The 22,554-nt window shown below is 50.2% G+C and overlaps 2 protein-coding genes across 2 annotated transcripts in view; one reads left to right on the forward strand and one right to left on the reverse strand.

Moving 5' to 3' along the window:
- LOC144138150 (uncharacterized) overlaps positions 1–17,949 on the reverse strand; it is a 68,746-nt gene extending 50,797 nt beyond the window's left edge. Inside the window, exon 1 of the mRNA XM_077670284.1 lies at positions 17,718–17,949. Within this exon, the coding sequence (XP_077526410.1) occupies positions 17,718–17,742 (25 nt within the window). The 5' untranslated portion in view covers positions 17,743–17,949. The remainder of the gene's footprint in view (positions 1–17,717) is intronic.
- LOC144138151 (uncharacterized) overlaps positions 1–22,554 on the forward strand; it is a 143,407-nt gene that overhangs the window by 45,520 nt on the left and 75,333 nt on the right. The window lies entirely within an intron of this gene.

A 22,554-nucleotide genomic window follows, 5' to 3' on the forward strand; every position in this document is an offset into this window, starting at 1 on the left:
GCTTGTAGTGCTGTGTGATGCCTTGGTATGTTACTAGGGGATGAGTCGCTTGAAGCCAGTCGTCTCGCGGTGCCCGGTAGGCTAATTCTCGGGCTGTCGTGTGGGCCATGACATTGCCGCGAAGGGACGAGTGGGCAGGCGCCCAAACCAGACTGATCTTGCGTTGAGGGGTCGCTGGAGAAGGATTCTTGCAGCTGGTCTTGATATTCTTCCGCGTAGGTAGCTTCGGCATGCTGCTTGAGAATCAGTGATGATTGTATCGGCGGAGGTGTGGGCAATGGCAAGAGCGATGGCTGCTTCTTCTGCTTGGGTAGTGTTTATTCCAGTAAGTGTGACACTGGCGACATGCTCGGTGCATGTGGTGACGACAGCTGTCATCGTATCCATGCGAGCGTAGTCGGCAGCGTCCGTGTACACAGTTTTGGGGTTTGATCCATGGACTATATCTAATGCCTGTGCTCTCGCCGCACGTCTTCCTTGGTGAAACTGAGGGTGCATATTCCGTGGAATAGGAGCCACATAGATGTTTTGCCTTATGATTGTGGGTATGTCCATGGAAGAACTGCCTTGTTCTTCTGGGGTACTGTATCCAAGGCGACCAAGCAGTTGGCGTCCTGTTCTTGTGGTCGCTAGACGGTGATGCTGGTTTACCAAATGAGCCTCTATGAGCTCCTCCACAGTGTTGTGTACTCCCAGTTTGAGAAGTCTATCCGTTGCCGTGCTGACGGGGAGACCAAGTGCTTGTTTGTATGCTTTCCGAATGAGTGTATCAAGTTTGGTTACGTCGCTTTTGGAGAGGATCGCGTACGGGATGGCGTAATTGATGCGAGAGATGATGAAAGCTTGGACAAGCCGTAGTGTGTCTGCTTCCTTCATCCCTCTAGTCTTCGTGGTGATTCGGCGGAGCATGTGAACAATTTGTCCTGTTGTTTGAGTTAGGTGCCGAAGAAGTATAGAGTTGAGCAGTCCTCTTGAAAGGTCATCCCCAGTATCTTTATGTGTGGGGAAGGCGTGATCGTAGCTCCGTCAAGGGTAATTTGGATGCCTGGGTCTTGATGTTTTCGACTTTGGCGCTTCCGGACAAGGAGAAGCTCAGATTTCTCTGGAGAGCAGCATAAACCACACTTGGCTGCATAAGCTTGCACGGTGTCAGCAGCCTGCTGAAGACGATCTTGCATTTCCCCTACCGACCCTGCGCCCGTCCATAACGTTATATCATCGGCATATAGGCCGTGTCGAAGGTCAGGGATGGCATCTAATAGTTTGGGAAGGCCGATGAGGGCGATGTTAAATAGCAGTGGGAAAGAACTGCGCCCTGTGGCGTGCCTCGACCTCCAACTTGAATGGGAGGTGATTGTGCGTCACCGACCTTCAGGACTGCTTGCCGGTTTGTAAGAAAATCCCTGATGTAATTGTACATCCTGGCGCCGCAGTGGAGGTTATTGAGATTGTTCAGAATCATTTGATGATTTACATTGTCAAACGCCCCTTTTAAATCCAGAGGGGCGAGAATTGCTTTGGGGCGTGTGATTATTGGCCTGCATCATGATTTCCTCTTTGAGCTGAAGAAGAATATCTTGGGCACTGAGACTTGGTCTGAATCCGTACATGGATGTAGGAATTTGGCAAGTATCTTCTAGGTATTGTTGTAGGCGAGCGAGGATGACGTGCTCCAGTAGCTTTCCTATGCAGGACGTTAATGAAATTGGGCGGAGATTCTCGACGCTTGGCTCCTTTCCTGGTTTCGGTATTAGATGAACCTCAGCCGTCTTCCATTCCGGCGGTATGACTCCCTTTTCCAACAGCCATTCATGAATTGTGTGAGGGATGTGACGGAGTCATGGTCAAGGTTAGTCAGTATCTTGTTTGTGATTCCGTCTTGGCCGGGTGTGGTATTTCTCCGTATCTTGGCTAGCGCTGCCCGTACCTCCGATTCGTCAATGGGCCTATCCAAATGGAGGTTTGGATCGCCCGAGTAGTCTGGAGCTGAGTATGGCGGAGATAGAGGCAGGTATCTTTGCTGAAGCTTTTTGAGGAGGTCGTCCTTGGTGCCTGGGAAAGTGTGCAAAATGTTTTTCATTGTTTTGGTAGTTGCGCCTTTACTTTTTGAAGGGTCAATCAAATATCTGAGTAGCCGCCACGTCTTAGATGTGGTGAGAGTACCACCGAGGCTGTCGCAGATCGTGAGCCAATTATTCTTGCAAAGTTCAGCAGCGTATTTGGCCGCGTCCTGAGTCAGGGCTGCAATTCGCAATTTGAGTTTGCGATTGTGCTTTTGCCTCTTCCATCTGCGGATGAGCGACCGGCGAGCTTCCCATAAGTGGAGTAGTTTGGTGTCTATATGCGGAACCTGTGTAGTGGTATTTAGCTGTTGCGTTGTGGCTTTTACATCAGCTCGTAGCGCTTGCGTCCAGGTGTTGATATCCTCTATCTTGGAGCTAGGCAGCTCAGCCCTGCGCTCGCGGAACTTGTCCCAGTTCGTTATTCGAACTCCGCCTAGGGGTGCTCGATATTCTTCCCCGTAAAGGGTCGTTGAAATGACTGAGTGGTCACTACTTAGATTCTCCTCCAGGTTCACCCATGTGGCGTGGTTGACGTTTTTAGTAAAAGTCAAATCCGGGCACGTGTCGTGAGTTACGCTGTTGCCCATTCGCGTCGGCGTACTGCAGTCCGTAAGTAGCACCAAACCCTCTTCACCCACGCAGCGGAGGAGCTCATTGCCTCTCTTGTTCGCATATCGGTATCCCCATATGGGGTGGGCCGCGTTGAAATCCCCAAGGACAATGAGGGGATTGGAGCCCGCGGTGGTAGTTGCTTGTTGCACTATGCGGTCAATGCAATCTTGCTTATTTTTTGGTCGGCAGTAGACATTGAGGACAAACAGGCTTTTCCCCTTGCGTACCTTCCTCGGGATGAGCTCGGTGAGGATGCCAGTTTGTTCTGCTTGTGTTATGACGTGGTGTATGGCAGTTATGGATTTCTTGATTAGTGTGCAAGAATTAAACCCCTTTGAGTCTTCATGTGTGATATATCCTGGAAGTCTAGCGTGTGCGTTGGTTTCTTGAAGCGCAATGACGTCGGGTGCAGTGGACACTGATTCAATGTACTGCTGGAGTAGGCCAATCTTGTTTTTTATGCTCCTGCAATTCCATTGCCAGATTATGAGTTCTTTGGACGTTCCTGCATCCTGCCTACCCATGGAGGGACGTAGAGAGGTCCTTGTCTGCCGTGTCTGTCGTGGTTAGTCGTTGGTACGGCTTTTCTTTCCGAGATGACCGGCTGAGGGACGGCGTTGATTGACTTTCCAAGTGGTCAAGGCGGTTCAGTATGAGCGTATTTGTTTGCTGGCACTGTGCCATGATCTGTGCGAGTGAGCTAACCTGCGCAATGAGAGCACCAAGTTGCTCATTAACAGTTTGAGCATGTTTCTCGATGGCTTCCTTGCATTCTGTTCTGACGTCATCAACTTGTGTAGGAGTGGGAGCATGATTCGGAGTGGTTGTTTTGCTCGCGTCGGAGATTTTACGTTTTTTCTCTACCCCTGCTTGTGTGTGCTGGGCTGAGGTGTTGGACTGCATCAGTTGCGATATGGCTGCTTTGAGCGATGCAATTTCGCTTCTAAGGCAGGTGACTTCTTTTTGTAGGTTAGTGCATTCATTGCAGGTGGGTTTGGGGGAATGAGCAGTGGTAGAGAGAATCTGAGACCAGCTCACCTGCGGAGTCGGCGTTTCTTGGTTGCTCGAGGTGGTCGGCGCCCGCTGCTTTGACTGGCTCCTGCCGGCGGGGGCCCTGGACTTGGAGCGCGACCGTGACCTGGAGGAGCGCCTGCCTTGAGAGGGCCCTCTGCTGCGCGATCTTTCGCGGCTGCCAGAGGGTGGGCTTTCGGCACAGGCATCCTTCTCCCAGTTCTTCCGGCGAAGATAGTAGGGCTCCTTGAAACGTAGCGGGCAGTCTTTGCTCGCTGTTAAGTGCTCGCCCTGACAGAGTGAGCATTTGGGAGAGCATGGGTGGTCCGGCTCTGGATTTCGTCTTCCACACTTGGCGCAGGCACTGGCATTAGGTGTTGGGCAAACATCAGTGCGGTGGCCTGTCTCATGGCAGTTGTGGCAGTAAGGAATTGTTTGCTTGTATAAGTAGCACCTTGTCTCCACTCCTTTATAGTATACGTAGAAGGGTACCTTGTTGCCTAAAATCGTGATCAGTACCGTGGAAGTACTTCCGAGACGACGACATGTTAGAAATTCAGTACCGGGGAGCCAGAGGTCTTCGAGGACTTCCTTCATTGAGTAGTGTTGAGGGATATTATGTATTATGCCTCTGCAGGAGTCGTACGGGGAAAGTCCATATAGGCTCACCGGGTAGGTTTTCCCTTGTAGGGTTAGCTGCGTGATGCGGTTGAGGGCTCTGGCGGCTTGCTGATGTGGTGTGCTTATAGTTAGGATGTTCTGGCTCGGGTCGACCCGGACTCGGAGCTCAGCTTCTCTCCACGTGATTTGGGCGGCCGAGAGAATGCTCTCCGCGAGGAGTGCCGGGCTTTGCTTGCGCAGTTCGAGTCCTTCCTTGGGGCGAATTACCATCTTGAAATCTTCTTTCGGTAGAGGGGGTGGTCTTGGCTTTGCTACGTTGGCACCCGGCCTAATGCTCGTTTTACGTTCGGTTTGGGTCAGTTGCTGCGCGGTGGAGTCCAGGCTTGCTCTATTTTTTCTGCGCGTCGCCTTGCTGACCGCCTCAATCCATCCTTCGTTGTCTTCTTGCATACTTGGGGCTTCTAGTCTTTCCTGGGCTTCCATCTCGTTATCTTGTTCGTCGACGGGCACAGCTGCCGCGCCTGCAGCCATCACCGCTGTCGCCACCGCTTCGTATTCGTGCCGGTGTCGGCCGCGCCGATGTTAGGGTTAGCAAAGCGGCTCTCGCCCTGAATCTTCAAAGTACCGCGGAATAGCGAAAAACTCACTCACAGCCGTAAGCTTGGCATCGGGGTGATCCTTAAAGCTTCATAGAAGTGGCCGTCGAGTTTTCTCTCGTGAACAGTGGACCTATTCGTTGCTTTGGAGCACTTTTCCAGGAGCCCATATGCTGCGCGTTCGCTCGGGTTGGCCCCCTGGTGGCTTTTTCCCGCGAGCGTACTAATCGTCACGGCTTTCACAATCAAATGACATTTGCTTCGCTGTGTAGACCCGCACTGCCAAACCAAATGTCATTAACAGCTAATATCATTCGCCTTGAATGGCATTATATTTGCCCTGTGACAGGGAGTATTAGACTGAAGTGGGCAAAATGTATTCAAGCTCGCGATTCGACTGCGCATGCCTACATTCTCAGAGACGCATATCCGGCTAGTTGTCTTCAACTAGCACAGAGCCCAACTCCCACCCCACCACTCCCCTCTCCAAACACGCATAGATACTCCCCTTCCAACAAAAGTATTCCTCCTCGTCCTCTTACTGTTGTCACTGAGTCTACCCCTTTATGAGAATAAGGGCGCCCCACGGGGCCCAAGAATCGAATCTTCGCTGTCGTTATCTTGAGCCGACAGTGCAAAGAAAGCGGACGGCGCGAAACCCAACAAGACCGCCGCGGCATGACTCACTCCGCGCCGTCACCAATCTCGGCCGGGTGTCCGTCGTCTTGGGAGAGAAGAGGTCACGACCTTCGAGAAGCGATAAATACTCGGAAGGGAGGAAAACCATCTTGCACGGCGTTTGCGAAAGGCGGCGGAAATTGACAAGCCCGTTGGCTCCGTCGAGGCGTCGCCGCCGCCGGTCGCGGACAGCTAGCCAAGCGGTTAAGCCTAATCTCGCCATGTCTGCCTAGTCATCTGTGTTTGTTTTTCTGTCCGGGCGCGGGAAGATATACGCGCTGTATTGGCCCAGAAACGGGAAATTCTCGGGGCTGCAAGCTAAGTCAACGGAGACGGATGGTCAGTGTCCATACTGCGAGCGAGCATCCGGGGCACTCTCGGAGAGAACGAACAAACAGGTTGTTTGTCGAAGCTGTGGACGTGTGAGCTCGAACGAGATGTAGGGAGTGTTTACGCTGTCGTTACGAGTGATGCTCAGCATTTGATACGTACCCCAGATTGCATGAAAGCGTTGTCAATAACCGCTGGAGTGTCCGTGTAAAGGTTATACGGTGTACGCAGCAAGCTGATCTCCTGGAGACTAATTTACCCAGGGAATTTTGTAAGGGCCTCCACGCTTTTTCTGTGATTTAGTCGTCAAACGTTGCTGCCCCGGGGAAACAGTTGTAGACAATAGGGTAACCGACCCTACTGGGCGGGAGAACTTTGCGAATACTCAAGAACTTTAGAGCAATTGATCATGAATGCAACGCGACCTCACACGATGAACCCGTTAAAGGGAGAGGCAGCCGATTTTTGTCGAGTATATTTTCTTTATACTAAATGAAAGGGCATCACTTAAAACCCCTTAACTCGAAACAGTTTTGCTGATAGCGCCCTAAACTTTTCTACGTCGGAATTTTTAGATCGACCAGCCATCAAAAGGAATGCTGATACCGTGACAGTGGTCCGTACGGCAACACACTTTTAACTCCACTTGAGATTAAAAGAGGTATTTAAAAAACGTGTCCCCGGCTAAAACAACAATAATGTGCAACCTTTACCATTTCTTCGTGCGGTTTTTGAATCACGCTTTGAAATCGACGGAGTTGTTTGGGCACGTAAGCTAGTGTCAAGTTCAGATACTACACGTCACCAACTTAAACTTGCGAAATTTTGGTGCAAAATTAAAATTCTTTCCGCCTGCTGATTTGAAAATTCCTTGCGAAAAACTACTCTACTATTTAAAACGCCGGCTTTAATATGAGCTAGGGGTCATGCATTCCACAAAAATCAGCTGTCTAGTGAGAACGCCGATAGTGTGCTCTCCTCCCGTTGCATAGTTTAATTTGTCAGTTTAAGCATGTAATTTCTTCGGATAGGGCTTTTTGTACACCTGTATACACTGTACCTATGTGCACTGCTTGTGTACAAGTGTACATATAACACACATGCAGCAGGCTGTCGTTAAGATCAACTCGGTTATGGCAAAGTTCATGGCCGAAGCGAAAAACACTGTTGCTCTTTTGTGACCTGCAAAATGCAAAAAAAAAAAAAACAGTCCATTTAAGGCGAATTTCTGACAATACGAACAAATTTCAAGGTTTCTTCGAGTTCGCCTTAACGGGAGTTTTCTGTGCATACACGCGTTGTACGAGGAAGTTAGGTTAGTTTGGTGCGAAGAAGCCTCGACGGTGATACAGGGCATGGGAAACTGGACCTCGAAAAAATATGCGTGAATCGGAAACAAGGCGTCGCTTTAACTGGACCAGTTAAGCCAAAGGCGTCACTCCCCCGTCTGGAGGTCCGGCTGCTCAAGCGAACAAAAAACACGCTGCGAGAGACAGATAAAAGGAATTGGTCGCGTGCCGCTCTGGCATACACAGGTACAAACCCATCGCGTCCCACCGGCACACAAACACCCTAACGAAAAAAAAATAAAATGATATACGATATATTGGGTGGGTCGATAAGGGACGACGCAGCAACCCGAGAGCTCCGAGACGAGCTAAACCGGTATACAAGAGCACATAATCGGCCGTGATCCGGCCATCTCTCCTGGCGCGGGCACAAAACAAGGAGAGGACTTCATTTTGTTCCTTTGGACGCCCAACGCGCCGTGTAGTTTAGGGCCGATGAAGAATAATCAAGAAAGCGGGCGAGATTATTGGCTCTTATTATTATTTTTTTAGTAGGCTTAGTAGCGCGTCTCTGCAACCGACGCCGGGGCGGTAATGAGGCGGTGGGAAGTTGGTCACACGGCCGACGCCGCGTCAGGGCTGGTTTGGTCCGGAAAGCGCTGGCTGCCGGGACCTTTTCAGGTGCGTTCCCCCCTCCGAGCAGGAGGGAAAGGGGGAGGGGGGGTGCGGTATGCTGGAGGCGCTCAGTCGGTTAACGGGGCTGGGAGAAGCGTTCGACGAACGCGGTTTCCTCACTTTGCCGTTCCCTTTGTGCTGGTGCTGCTGCTTGGGGTCGAGGTGCAACGGAGGTTGGCGGAAGAGTCTCTTGTCTCCTCGGGTTCTCGGCGAACAATCCGCGATGCCACGTGCTTGCGCCACGAGGAGCGGCCCGGAGAGAGGTGCGAGGGAAATACGAGCGAGATTGAACGAGGGAGGGGACATAGAAAACGCCCTGGAAGTTTGCGCGAATCGTCGTGACTTTGGCAACTACTGGCGTTCGCAAGGTGTTGCCGAACAGCTATAGATGAGTTTGAAGCCAAGCCAAGTTGCGAGAACACTGCGAGTTTGACAACCGCGGCCGCTGCTGCCAACACAAGCTCTCTTCAACTTACTCGTCCTAGGAGCGGTCACTTCGCCATTGCGCTGTGCTGCAGACGATTTAATGGCCTCAGTAGACAAGACGACCTAACTGCTCATCGGCAGGACATGCGAAAGTGCTATCGGTCTTCAAATAATAGGGTCCATAAGCAGGGGACATGGAAAGATGGCAGCTAAAGGCGTAGTCTTTGACAAAATTTTCTAGGCCAAGCCGAAAACGCACAGTACGCAAAAATTCAATATACAAGCTTACGCCGCGAGCGTGGCTGAAACTTTTTACGTGTGCACGAGATTTCGGCGCACGTTAAAGATCCCCAGGTGGTGAAAATTAATCCGGAGCCCTCCACTACGGCGCGCCTCATCACCTGCGTTGCGTCGGCGCGTTAAACCCTACAATCAATCAAATCCCGCACTTTATTCGAACGGTCGTTTTATAACGAAGTTTTTCGCGGTCCCAAGTGCGGCAGAGGCAGAGCACATCGCACTCGCTTTTAATGAATTATCGCTTATAACGAAGTCAGTTTCCTGCCCCGGGGAGTTCGTTATAAAGAGGGTTCGCGTGAAGGCGCGCTCTCACAAATAGCGAAAATGTCTCAGTTGCTTGAGCGATTGTCATGACGGGGTCACAGCAGAGCTACTAACGTTAAACTACAGCAAAACGGTTCCGTGTCTGGATGCCAAGGGCGAATAAAACTGTTTCGGGAAGACAAAGCACCGCAAAAAAAGAAAGAAAGCGTCACTGACGCTGTACGCCTCCAAGCCGGCTCGGAACGAAGACGCTACCGCTATATATAATTTACGGGTCACAGATTTGATTTCTGGGATAAGTAGCTACTTTGCCCGGTGTTGTGAAACACAAGGAAGGATGCGTTCACTGGTTATTTTTGTTTTGCCAAGCGGAATCGCATTACGAGAGCTTTGAAAAATGGTTGCCTTGTACCAGAGCGGAGGTGGCTCCCTCATCGCGGAAATCCGCACCGTCTAGCAACATTACGCAATTCTTGACACAGAAACTTCAGGCGACGGCGGGAGAGACCAGAGCGGTGACGTTTCATCCTCAGTGAAAGAAAAAATTTCGCAGTCCTTGGAAACTCGTGCAATGAGATCAAGGATATCATTACTCCATTTCCGACGAAGCCGCCGGATCGTCCACGAATCCCTACATCAAGTGAAAAAAAAAAAATGCACTCGCAATTACTATACTTTCTAATGCGAACTTTGTGCGCATCGCGGACAGCAGTCGAGGTTACTCAGTGGCTGAGGCGTCGTGCTGATGCGTACGAGGACGCGGGTTCGACTCCCGGCCGCGGTGCCCGTTTTCATGGAGAAGGCGAAAAGCAATAACGCCCGTGTGCACGAGGTTGCGGCGCACGTTAAAGATCCCGAGGTGGTCAAAATTAATCCGGAGCCCTCCGCTACGGCAAGCCTCATCACCTGTCTTGCATCGAAGTGTTAAACCCTACAATCAATCAATCAATCAATCAAATCCTCCGCCGTTTTCTTCATGACTTTGCTACCTCTGTTACGACGCCGTCGCCAAACCCCAGTGGCGGTCACCAGAGTGCTTGCGCACTAAAAAACAGTCACTTCCACTCGGCTGCAACGCGTGCGATTCAAACACAGAACAACGAAGCCAAAACGACTTGGCGAATTCAAATTTGGCGCCTTCACGCACCAATTTACTCACGATCTTGAACTCTGGATCTAATTACATTCTAAGAGCCTGTTGCATTAAATGACGCCGCGAAAGGATCGCTTGCCGAACGTCTCAACTGCTATACATCAACAGCGGCGAACGCATTTCTGCCAAAGAAGAGTCGTCGGACCAACGAGAGCGTTGGCGGTTTCACACTGCAGGTTCGCGCATATTCCAGTGGGCGGCAGCTCGACACAGTTGTAGTGTATCCCATTGCTCCGCCAAACAGCAGCGTATACATATTGCTTGTATTCACTGGCGAGGCGCGCATGCAGGCAACCATGTGAGTGCGCTGTCACTCGTTACGTCGGGCTCCGCGGGATGGCGGTACTTGTCCGTGCTAAGCACATGACTGTGTTGCACGTTAACAAAGTCACCGAACGCAAAGTATTGCCTCGAGTCCAATGTGAGCGCGATTAATAACATCTCTGTTGGTGCCACCGTTTAGAATCGGATTGAAACGGAGCAGACGACGCACGCCCGGTGTTTTTTTTTTTCTTCGGCGTGCGGGCGCAGTGGCCCAAGCCGCGCCATGTCCGTGGCGCATCGGCCATGTCTGTGGCCGTTTCCAGTGTTGCCAAGAGAAGAAATTGACAGCTAAGCTTTTCAACGAATACAACCTATATACAGAGTGCGTAGCACCGGAAGGGAGGGGTGTTTGGCTGTTTTATTAGAACGGGAAGCTTCCCGTCTTCATGTTGGCACTCCTTGTACAAATCTATAATCGAAGGGCGTATTCCGAACAAAGGAAACGTGATAGCTGAAACAGCGAAAAAACGTTCACAGGCGACGGAGAGCAACAGCCATCGGGGACTTTTGATTTGTGCTTTGCTTAGAGCGAAAGACACTATACTGCAGTTTGGCGATGTTTCGTTGGCCCGGCAGAAAAATAACTCTATCTTTGCAGTAACCTGGTCGAAAATGGTAAGGCTGCGACCCTCGCCGAGCGGCGTTCAGCCTTCGGTGCGCCGTCTACAAGGCAACAACTTCCGCTACCGTACCGCCCGTTAAAAAGAGAACACATCATCGTTATCATCATCACCAGCAGCAGCACGAATGGACCCGCATTTTTTAGCGGGAACGGAAATCTCAGCAGGTTCGCGAGTTCTCGCTCCTGGACATCCTACTCGATATACCGTATTACTCGACATACCGTAACGGTTGCTCGATTTTTTGTTTAGTTTGGTAACCAACTTTCAAAGGTCGCAGGCTGTATTCGAGCAAAAACGGCAGCACATTACACTTCACACAACTTTTTGATGCTACTATCCAAAGAGGTGTGACCCGACATAGTCTGTGTACGGTAAACTATCGCTATAAAGAAATCGCTTAATTCCAAGTATCGCTTCATACGAAGTTTTTTACGGGGCCAACAGCAATGCAACGAGAGCAAATCACTGCTTTTAACAGAGTACCTTTTATAGCGAAGTAAGTTTTTTTTTGTTCCGAGCACGTCGTTATAACGAGCGTTTGCTTTACAATACTTACTCCTGGGAACGTCGACCGATACTTTTCCCATTCGAAGAGCTGAAACGTGGTCACTCTAGCGTCACTAAATAAAGGCTTTTAGAGAATCGGTACTCTTTTCTCTCATTGTTATGTGCCGCCAAGATTTTCATCGGTCGGTCGGCACAACGTGATATTTGTTTACATATGGGCGCAGCCATTTTGTTTCTGGGCAGCTCTCTCTCTCTCTCTCTCTCTCTCTCTCTCTCTCTCTCTCTCTCTCTCTCTCTCTCTCTCTCTCTCTCTCTCGCTGAGCGGACGGTCACACTCTGCCCGTCACAACCGGCGGCGGTTTCGTTGGGAGAGATGGCAACACTGCAAGCCAGAAACAAAATGGCCCCCAGACGCTTCCGGGTGCACGAAGTGGCGGTACTCTTCAGCGTAGCTTATTTAGTGATGCTAGGTCACTCGACTGAGACGTTTGTATACTTTTTGTTATCTCCCGGGCGGATGCATTTCCTTCTCGGGACAAAATGTAGCGCGCAGCTGGGCTGCCACTTCTGCATAAACAAACAAACAATTGCTTTAAATGCGGGATTCAATGCCGCCTGCGATTCCGGAAGTCAACTCGAACAGGGAATAAATCACAGTCAGCTGCGATGCGTCTATCGATGCGCATCCGACGTTGTGCTGCTGTAAGCCGCGCCGCTTCTCACACGACCGTGACCTTGATGTTGCGTAACACGCCTCTCCAGCGATAACCTTCTCCGATAGAAGGATTACAAAAGGCCAGGAAGAGATAAAAAAGAACGCGCCGTGCAGGTAGTATATATAGGAGCCGCCGGCATGCGGTACACACACATCGTCCGTCTTTCCTAAACGATACTGCGCAGGTACAGTCTTTGTCAAAAGTTTTTAGGCCAAGTAAGAAGTTAGTAGGCGACAAAGAAGTCGTCATAGAAGCATTCATTCCGAGTAAGACAAATGGTTTGTGCCAGAAGGCTGGCGAAACAATCTCCTTTCTTACGATCATCAAATAATTCAGTCTTACTTGAAGCGTGAGCTCTGACTTATTTGTGGTGCAGTAACTTCTGGCTTGGCCTAGAAACTTTCGACGATGATTGAACATACAAGTGTTTTGCAGCGGAGGTGTTCAACAGCTTGCTGAACGCGTAGTTTATGTGCCACAACGTTAAGCGCTGCGTCGTAAAGTCAAGCCCAAGAGTGCATACGCGCACGAAACAACTACACGTTCCCGGTTCGCGGCTGGCTAACCGATGTGCTTACCTAACCTGGCCGTCAAAATAGTTGCACGGAACACCAGAACCTATAGTGCCGCATTGTTATCGGCGAGCTAAGTCGTGACACCTGTAACTTACGAATCTTTCCTGTTACTTCGCGAAGTTAACACTATACATATCACTGGCCGTGGTTCCGGGGCGATACTGCGGAAGCTGTCAAGGATTTCGGGACGATGTTATATGAGCTTCCATACATGCCACAGTGAAGGAGGAAGCTCAACAGTTGGTTAGGCTCTTTGCGTGTGATACACAGTTTATGTGCTGCAGCGTTAAGTGCTGAATCGTAAAGTCACGCCCAAAGGTATGCAAACCATCCAAGTTATATGCTGGGTTCGTGGTTCGTTAGGTGCTTACTTACAAGGCCATAACACAGTCACGAGGAACGCCTTCGCGCAGACTTCTCTGTTGTCGTGTTTTTATGGGTTAACGAAGCCGCTCAACCATCTCCACGGATTGGCCTGCACGTAATCGTGAGGCTGGTATACTAAATCAACGCCACCTATCGATACGTGTAGTCGACTGTTCCACCGTAGGAGGTGCCCCCCCCCCCCCCTTCTGGTACTTTCAACGCCCACTAAAGTCTTTGCGTATCAGATTAAACCCTCGTTATTACGAAGACACCAGAATAGAGGAAAATTCGTTGCAAGCGATGTTTCGATATAACAGGTTGCGGCTTAAACGCTTGTGCACATCGATTAAGGCCACGAATAAATTCGAACCAAGCAATAATTCGTAGAAACCGACCTCGTTACAATGATAGTTTACTGTATAAGTTTTCGCGTTGTAACGACTATTAACTACAACCGTGAAACGTCTTAGTTGTTGATTGCTCTAGCGCGTAGGCACTACACCCAGTCAGTACGCGTTATGGCGCCAGTATACTGATAAATGAATAAATGTCAGCCCAGATGAAGCCCACCGAACTGATATAGGGCGTGTGAACTTCGAAAGAGATTAGACATAACGCGACCGGAAGATTACGGGGTGCCAAAGCATGGTTGCGCTGTAGACTTCAGTTCTGTTCGAGTGGCCGGCGTTCAAAAACGATACATCATCATCATCAGCCTACTCAGGTCCACTGCGGGACGAAGACCTCTCCCATAGACTTCCAACCGCTCCTGTCCTGCGATGCTAGAGTCCATTCTTTGCCCCCGAATTTGCTTATTTCATCACCCCACCGCGTTATTGGTCTTCCCCGAAGCAAAGTTCATTAAGAGATACAAAGTTAGTTAAAATAACTCTGAGCTGACCATCGACGAAGTTACAGTAGCTCCCGTCAGTGGCTTATTGTGGGACGCTGGTGAACCGCGATCGCATTTTCCTCAAGAAGAGTGGCGACCATACGATTCCTTGCGGCACGCCTTACCCAAATGACCGCTTCTGCGCCATATAACGATTCAAGCAATCTACAAAGCAGCGGAATATCATAAGGCGGTGCCTTTCCCTTCCCAACCGTTGGCCGCAATACGTCGAGCTATTTGAAGGGTGTCGTATCGTATGGGGATATAAATAGGGGTAGCGAGAGCCACTAAATAAGTTAGGGGTAGCCATTAACGGTCGACCCACTACGGACCAACGAGTATGACTGAACGATGGCCGCGCATTTTTTAACGTGTCGCGTGAAGCTATTCAGAAGGGAAAAGGTTTGGGCGTGTTGGTTCATAGCCACACAGAAAACAAGCACAGTAATAAACATAGGCGAGGCGAGGACAGGCGCTGTACTATCCTCCTGTCCTCGCATCGTCCTCAGTTTATTACTGCGCTTGTTTCTGTGTGGCGTGAAGCTAACTTGCGAGTTCATTTATATCTTTTCTTTGAGTACTTATTCACGTAAGGAGAAACAGCGCCTGAAGTGGCCTCAGTAAACGTTTTTGACAGCCCATGAACTCCGTGAGGGTGCGAAGTGCTGCTAGGCGCACAACAACCCCGTAGAAGTGTGGACAAAATGGCGCGTCGGCGAACGGGGTTAGAGAACACCGGCTTGCGGAAGCCTACGGCGCATAGACACTGCACGTTGATTGGCTGGCTGGTCGGCGCTCTGGGAACAGGGGGGCCACGAGCAGCCTTTTCCGGGCGCTATGACTCGCGTCACAAATCGTTATTAATTAGGTGTAATTGGGGTCAAAATTCCATTTGAACCTGTCAAACTTTTTTCTACTGTTTAAAAAAAAACAGAAAAACAGGGTGTCTTATGTTATCCGTAGGACGACTTGAATGCGGCAGCCTCGGTGGCGATGCATTGAAGACAGACACGTGATTCACTTTGTTTCAAGTTCAAATTTTCTACATTCACCGTCGACATACCTTCCTTTCTCTTCGCCATTAAAAGAGTGAGAGAGATTTGGTTGAACTTGGCATTCATTCCCACTTAATTTCAGCTTAGAAGCGAAGGGAATGCGTGATAGAAAAACTGGTTGATTCCTCTGTCATAGGAATCGGCAAAACACGAAAGTGAAATGTGCGGCGTAATCTGCATCTGAGCATGATTTGCGGGTCGGCGGCTGTCTTGTGGGCGTGCTTGGCGAGCGACGCCCTGCTGGCCGGTCGCTTCGGCAAAGGTGTACTGGCGTCATTTCCGTGACGGATATGACGTCAGTGAGATCTTGGTGTATTCCGGCATAAAAAAAACTTTCCTGTTAAAAAGTGAAAGGAGGATAAATCAGAAATCGCTGTTCGCGTACGCTTTCCAGAGAATCTGCATTTTCCTCCGTAGGCGCTGAAAACCGAATAGGCGCACTTGGTACACCCTAACCTTGCTGGCTTTTGACGCTCACTCATTATCAGTGCAGCAAGAAGTTCGTATTTGCAACCCAGCTAAATGTTTTGCTTCTCATTCGATGCCACACCCCGAAGCTCCGCAATTCGAGCCATAATTTGCAAGTGCGCCGTATTTCACGGTTCATTTCTTACTTTAGTTCACAGAGCGCCTGCTATATTGACAAAATTTTCATGAACTCACGTGCGCAGTATGTTTTATCTCCCTGTCCCGACGACGTACGATGGTGGTTTTCAGCCGCTGTCAGCGCGCGCTTTCCTTGCAGTTTGTTTCAGTGCGCAAGCACGAGGTGGGGGACAACCACAATAAATCTGGGCGTGTACTCTGAAGCTCATCATTATGTTACACATCCACACACCCGCAGAGTTATTTTGTACAGCGTTGTATAAAACGGCTAATCATCCCAATTATTTCGGTCAGTCAATGAGTTGAATCAAGCAATCAGCCACGAAATAAATCGGTCCATGTACTTGACGGGTAGACCATAAGAAACTCGAAGTGGATATTTTTCCGGCATTTTGTTCTCCCAGTACTTATGCCGGTTGCTGGATTTTTTTACGGAAAGCGAATGCACTTCCCTACGTGGATACATGGCCGCCAACAGGAGTCTGTTGAATTGACTGCCGGAAACATATATAAAAAGCAGCTAGTACTTTAATACTGGCTGTACAATATTCCATGAATTATTCCGACCGCTGATCACGCCGACACAGCCAGCACAACGGTGGGTCAACCGTCGCAAGGGTGCTGGCATCAGGTACTCCCCCTGATAACTCCTAATTTAGTAGCACGCGTTGTGCAAATAGTTGTGACTTTCCAATAACGCACCTTGAACGCATCCGCTTTAGATAATCCTATGAGTTGCTTAATTTAGCCTCACTTTAATGTGCGTTGGAACGATCTGACGCAGTTTCGTCGAACTTCTCCGAACGAAGTAGCTAGAAATTACTGGCAAGTTATGGCTACCCTTATTGGAAATACTCGACTACGCCACCCATAGACCCAACGTCATTGCTCGAAGCACAAAATTTCAAGGAAAAAAAATGAAAGGCAGCGGGCTCAGTGAGCGCCCTTGGGGCTACCGATTTCCCATTCTACTTGCAAATGCCCCTTTGTTAGCTTCCAAGTTTGAAAGCGCCTTGCCACTAACGTCAACCACGCCCTTGAGGTCGCTAAGCCGGGTGCCGGATTGTATGCGAGTGGCTTCGCACGGAGAAGAAAATTGCAAGAGTGCGTCTTTCCTTCGCGCTGGCATGGAGACACGTTTCCGTAACACGTGTGGCTGCAGCAGCCGTTGCGAGTGGTCAACAATTGAGCAGCCGCGCAAGAGGGTGTTTTTCGTTGCGGGTATGGCACGACAGAATGCGTTCCCCGCAAATTGACACCTCTGCATGTCCGTAGATGACGACACAATGGCCCAACCTGTTGCAAAGGGCTACACCATTAAAACATCATTTACAGCCTTATTAGAGGTGGCGCTTTGCTGCTACCTGTCACCTTATTAATGCCAAAAATTATGCGAAAAGGAGGCGGCGTTTAAAAGGGTTTGGTCTCGCTGGCACAGCTAGTACAACTTTATTTCAAAGGTTTCTCGAAGTCAGTGAGGGTATATACAAATGTGATAGGACGGAATAAAGTCGGCAAATTAGTATGCCTCTCGCATGGCATACCTTGATTGCCTGCGCGGTGAACTTGGCCTAATTCTACACAAGCAAAGTAATGAGCTTGCTAGCTTGCGCTGCCATGGATAGCATACCGCGACATTTCATCCGTACTAAATTACATCACGTTGTTGTTGGTAAAAATTTCTACTTCGCGTTGCTGACGAACACTGGGAGGCTACCTCCGCGCGGCCTGAAGTGACAGTTGCGTTAATCCATCAGTAGCTTGCTGAAACAGCTGAAATGTCAGGCATATTTGTGCACTCGAAAAACATGCTGAAACAAAGTTTCGCAGAAAGTCACGTGCGCTGTTTAAAAAGAAGTGCATTCCACGCGAAGACAGCACGAAGCGTCGTCAACACATTTTTTTTTTTTTTTATCACGCCGCCGAACCACGGCGACTCATGGGTACTCGTGGCACGTCCAGACACGAATGTCAGCAGCGCCGACTAAACGAGACTTGTTTTTGCCAAAAAAAGGACGGAATTCCTCGAACTTACGTTCGTCGTTCGGAAGACTTTTCATATGCAGCCAGGATCCACAAGCGGCGGCGGCATCAGCAACACCACTTGCCGAAGAAAACAGCACAGAATTCCAAATGGCCGCCGCGCGTCGATGCTGCTTCAGCGGGTCCGTTGTCACCTCCGAGGCACGGAGAACAACTCTTCGAAAAACTGGAACGTCTGCCCGTGGAGAGGAGCAGAAGACCACAGTCGCCGCCACAGTAGAGCAGCAGACGAAACGCGGGGAAGAAGAGTGCGAGGAGGTCAAAGGGGAGGACCACCTTCTTTCTTACTTCTTTTCTCTCGCTCAGTCTTTCTTTCTCCTTTCGGCGTGACGTTTGCGTGACGTCTCTGCCTCTCCACCAATGGCGGAGGGCGAAAAAGTTGATAACTTCGGGGAGAGAAGAGAGGGGGTGCGGCGAGGGGGAAAAACCCAAACCGGAACGGGCTCTTTCTTCGGCTCCGTTCGCGTCGTCTGCTTTTTTCTCCGCTCGGTGGTGGAGGCGGCGCGTGTTCGATTTGTTTCTTTTTCGTCCCACGCCGGCGAGGGACCATTCGGTTTGGTTTGAGGATTTAGGAGGCCGCCCGGTCGGCTGGGAGCGGCGTTGAACGAAGGAACAACCGCAGACTCTGTAACTAAAGCAAGCGGACGGGATGAGATATGGGGTTCAGATACGGAAACAAGGTAGCGCGCGCGTCCCGCCCGCGATAGACCGGAACGCCGGGATGGTTCGCAGACAGCGAAATTAGAGAACGTTACGTCGTCTGCTGAGAACAGCAGGTGATCAGCCGATCACGCTTGCGTGGTCAGGATAGAAATGTGATGCACGAAAACTGAGCTGCGATTTGCATCACAGCAGGGTGGACGTGCGTATACGTCCGCGGATGCAAAATCTCCTTTTTCGCGGCCTGGCAGGACGACGTTGTTCCATGCATCGGTGCATCTTTTGTCCCGAATTCGCGTTGGAGGTTGCTGCAAGGTGTTTGTTTGGGGGGGGGGGGGGGGGGGGGGGGCGGTCTTTGTTAGTTCGGTACGCAATTTGTTCCATAGAAAAAAAAAATCTTTGATGACACTTAAGAACTGCTTATGAGTTGTTAATGTGAATGCATTAATGTCCAATTGAACCAGTACGTTGCTCTGCGCTCTATCTGTTGTTACACATCATATTTTTCACGGACGTTGCGGAGTCAAAAAGAGGGCGAAAAATTTTGTCTAGTTAATAGATACTTACATGAGTACTTACTGTACGACATGCATGAATGAAAGCGATTGGTCTCTCGCACACACAACCAGATTGTGCTCGGCAGTGGCGTAGCCAGAGGGGGAAGGAGGGCTCAACCCCATCCCCCTCCTCACTCCGTAGTTTTTAAGGAACCGATGATGATGATGATGATTAAAGGCCTCCCCTTTGAATCGGGGTTATGGCGTGCGCCATCTAGCCTATCTTAGTAGTTTGAATTTAAATTTAGTCCCTCACTCAGATTTCTTTTTAATTCTGCCCTGCCACTACCCCTGGCTGGGATGTTATTTTATCGACTTCCCTGCTTTTTTTCCACCAATACTCTAGCCGCTGCTTAGTAATACCTACTGCTGACCAGTTAATGTTTCCGTCTATTTCGAAGCCCAGTGCCTCAGGAAGTAGGACTTTCCCCCCAATTCTATCCGGGTGAATCTTTTGGCATCCTATTACTATGTGGTCGATTGTTTCTTTATCCCTGCCACATACAACGCATGTCTCATCCTGGGACGAATATTTGCTCATGTAAGTTCGAGTTCTCAAGCAGCCAGCCCGCGCCTCAAAGAGCAACGCACTACCTTTATTGTTGTCATAAAAGTTCTCTTTCCGGATCTCTTTTTTGCTTGCTTTGTAGATTCCCAGCGATGCCTTCCCACAGCACCACGCATAGTGCCTCCTTTCCACCAAATTGGAGAATTTACCAGGCTCGTAGCAAGAGAAAATTATGAATGACGGCGATTTTATTGCGACTTTCGGTAAGATCTCGATCAAGGTTTGGGTTCTAGTCGCTGTTGTAATCTCCCGGTTCGTCTAGTTTGCCTCCCTCACGCGGGTTCCTCTATCCGTCCGTCGCAAGTTCCAGTGGCGTAGCCAGGGGGGGGCTGACCGGGCTTCAGCCCCCCCCCCCCCCCCCCCCCCCCCCCCCCCGAAATTTTTCCGGCTGGCGCCGTGCTGCTTGTTACCTGGTACGTCGCCTGTGAACAAACGCGCATATCCTTCGGATGTGCCACTGTTAAAAACATTTACGACCCAATGCCTGTCCTCAGGCATTGGTGCTTACACAAAACGAAGCCCCCGGGCCAGGATAATCGGGTTGGAGGGGTGCAGCTCCACAAGCGATGGCAGCCCTCTGGTACGCTCAGCGCACGGGACGCCAAAGGGCATTGTGTCCATTTTTGTGTGGCATGTGGCCACTCAGAGAATAATTGGCTGGTTAAGTCGTTCTCAGCAGAGGAGACTCGTCACGGTATAACCGGGGAAGCAAGGACTCGCGGCGGAAAAAAAGAGACCGCCCGCCATTGATGGGTTAAGACTGGTACGATAAAGGGCCGAAAGGGAAAAGACGATCTTTGTATGTGTAAGCAGAACCACGTGCAAGCGGCGGTGGCAGACAGTCCTGCAAGTTAACTGAAGAAAGCGATGGGTCTGCGTATTGGGCGAAACGTGGGCTTTAGCTGGATGAATGTCGTGGTTGGGCAGAGGGCCTTTGTGAATGAGGCGCATAGCAAAGTATGCCCCTCGTCTACGCGTCACCTCTTCATTCTTTTTCACGTTTCTGTGAAGCCCGGGAGGGTACGTGTTGGCGTGGCTCAGCTTGCGCGCACTGCGTGTCCCCTTCAGAAAGCGGTGTTGCAGACAGTCATTTTATCCTCTGCGATTAGGCAGATTCGTTCGGCGGTATTTTTCGCTAACCTACGAAACTGAGGAACAGGGAGTTGACGAAAAGGGCACGCTGCGGCTTGCCGAGCGAGTTCCAGTCTTTATCCTACACGTGAAGGCTTGACGGTCACCAGCCCTGCCATAGGCAGACGGTGCTGGCGACAGTAACAAATACCTGATGGCCATCTTCGACCTCGGTCACAACTAAAGCTCCTCCATTGCGTCCACGGCCGCTTTTTGCCTGGGCGGCGGCTGTCCAGAGCAGTGTCTATTCAGGGGCTTGAGTCATAACAACGCCGACATGACAGAACGGTGCAAGGGCCGAAGCGCCCTGGCTTTGGGAAGCTCACACTCGAAGTGCCATGCAAAACACAAAAGAGGCCGCAATTGTAATGCAACAAATATAAAAAATTTTCAAATTTAGCGCTGCAGTGACGTAATGTGGGCAGGAGTGATTTAGTACAGGCCAGCACAAAAACGTGTTATGAGTGCGTCAACTGCATGTAACAATGGACCTCTCCCTGTATGTAAACACCGTGACGTCACGAAGCGCACGTGCGCGACGGGTGGCGCCTTCTGGGGGCCGCAAAATGCGGCGGCGGCTGGCAGAACGCGCCTGCGCCGAGATGCCGGCCTGGCGCGGCACCCGGAAGAAACGATGAGCCGTTGGTTCGGACCGTCGCTGGCCGCCTACATTTCAGGTGGGTGGTCTAGCTATCCTAGCTGCGGCCATCGCACCTCCATGTAGCTTTGTGCACCTACAACCTCCACAACACTTTCGTGTACCGTACGGTCAACTGATGAGTGACGCTTTCGGATAATCAGTGCGCGACAGAACAGCCTAAACGAGTCATTCTGATGGTTGGCGCTGTTGCGACGCGTTTCAAGAATGTTTTTTTAAGATGCTATGTGCCTGGACACATACCAAGGAAAGCTCATTCATGGTTGTTTTCGAGGTCGCGCGTTTCCTCAGGCAGCGTATACGCTCCCGGTCTGTTTGCGTCGTCCGGAGACAGTGGCGCACACACGATTTCATGTCGAGGGGAAAAAGGAAAGGTACAGCATGAAATGGTTATAAAGTAAAATAAACAGCAATGAAACAAATATATAAAGAGCAAAAGCCAAAAATTATTCAGAAAAAAATATCGCGGCGATGTCGTGCTCTACGGGAGTGACCGATTGTTTTGTTACCTTTTCCCCAGCGAAATGGCTCAACGTCATTGTGAGAGTGACGGATCAGCCACACATGGTTAGTGGCACTGAAATAATTATCGGTAGTCATTATTTCATGATAACTGAAGTTAGTGTCCTTGCACGCCGGCTCCACACGCCAGCGTCGGGAGGCCGCAACAAAAGAATACATTCACTAAGTCCGTTCGCCTGGGGCAAACAGATTTTTCGAGTATTTTCGGGACGCGTGAGCGGCCAATCTAGCGGCAAAGGCACGATGCTTCATGCATGTGAGCACGGCAAGCATCTCTGTTTTGCGCATCCTCAAGGCAAAATATAATTGATCAAGGTAAAAATTTATTGCACTGACAATCAATAAATTTCGTTCGTCTTGAACAGATCCCCCCATACGACCAAACTTGTCGTGGTCGATCTGGCGGCAGGAGGCTATCGCGGATCGCTCGACGAAACATAGATTTCGCGTCGCCTAAGCAGGTTACCCATTCACTGTTTTTTTAATGCAGTATTCTACCTCGTCAAAACATGATAATTTTTTCGCAGCAAAAAAATTACCCCCCCCCCCCCCCCCCCCGGGTACTATTTCACTGGACCAAATATCTGCTGGTGCTGCGTGATAGCAGACGGTTGACAAACAGCATCGTTTCATGGCACTAAACAGCGCGGACTGCCAAAGTGGGCGGTAGGATTGCGCAATGAAGAACAGCAGAAGTTCGCGAATGGAATCTGTTGTGAGTAAGAGCAGATCT

The sequence above is a fragment of the Haemaphysalis longicornis genome, unplaced genomic scaffold (assembly GCF_048455015.1).
Source record: "Haemaphysalis longicornis isolate Haplotype H1 unplaced genomic scaffold, Haemaphysalis longicornis Haplotype H1 scaffold_5, whole genome shotgun sequence".
Taxonomy (NCBI): domain Eukaryota; kingdom Metazoa; phylum Arthropoda; class Arachnida; order Ixodida; family Ixodidae; genus Haemaphysalis; species Haemaphysalis longicornis.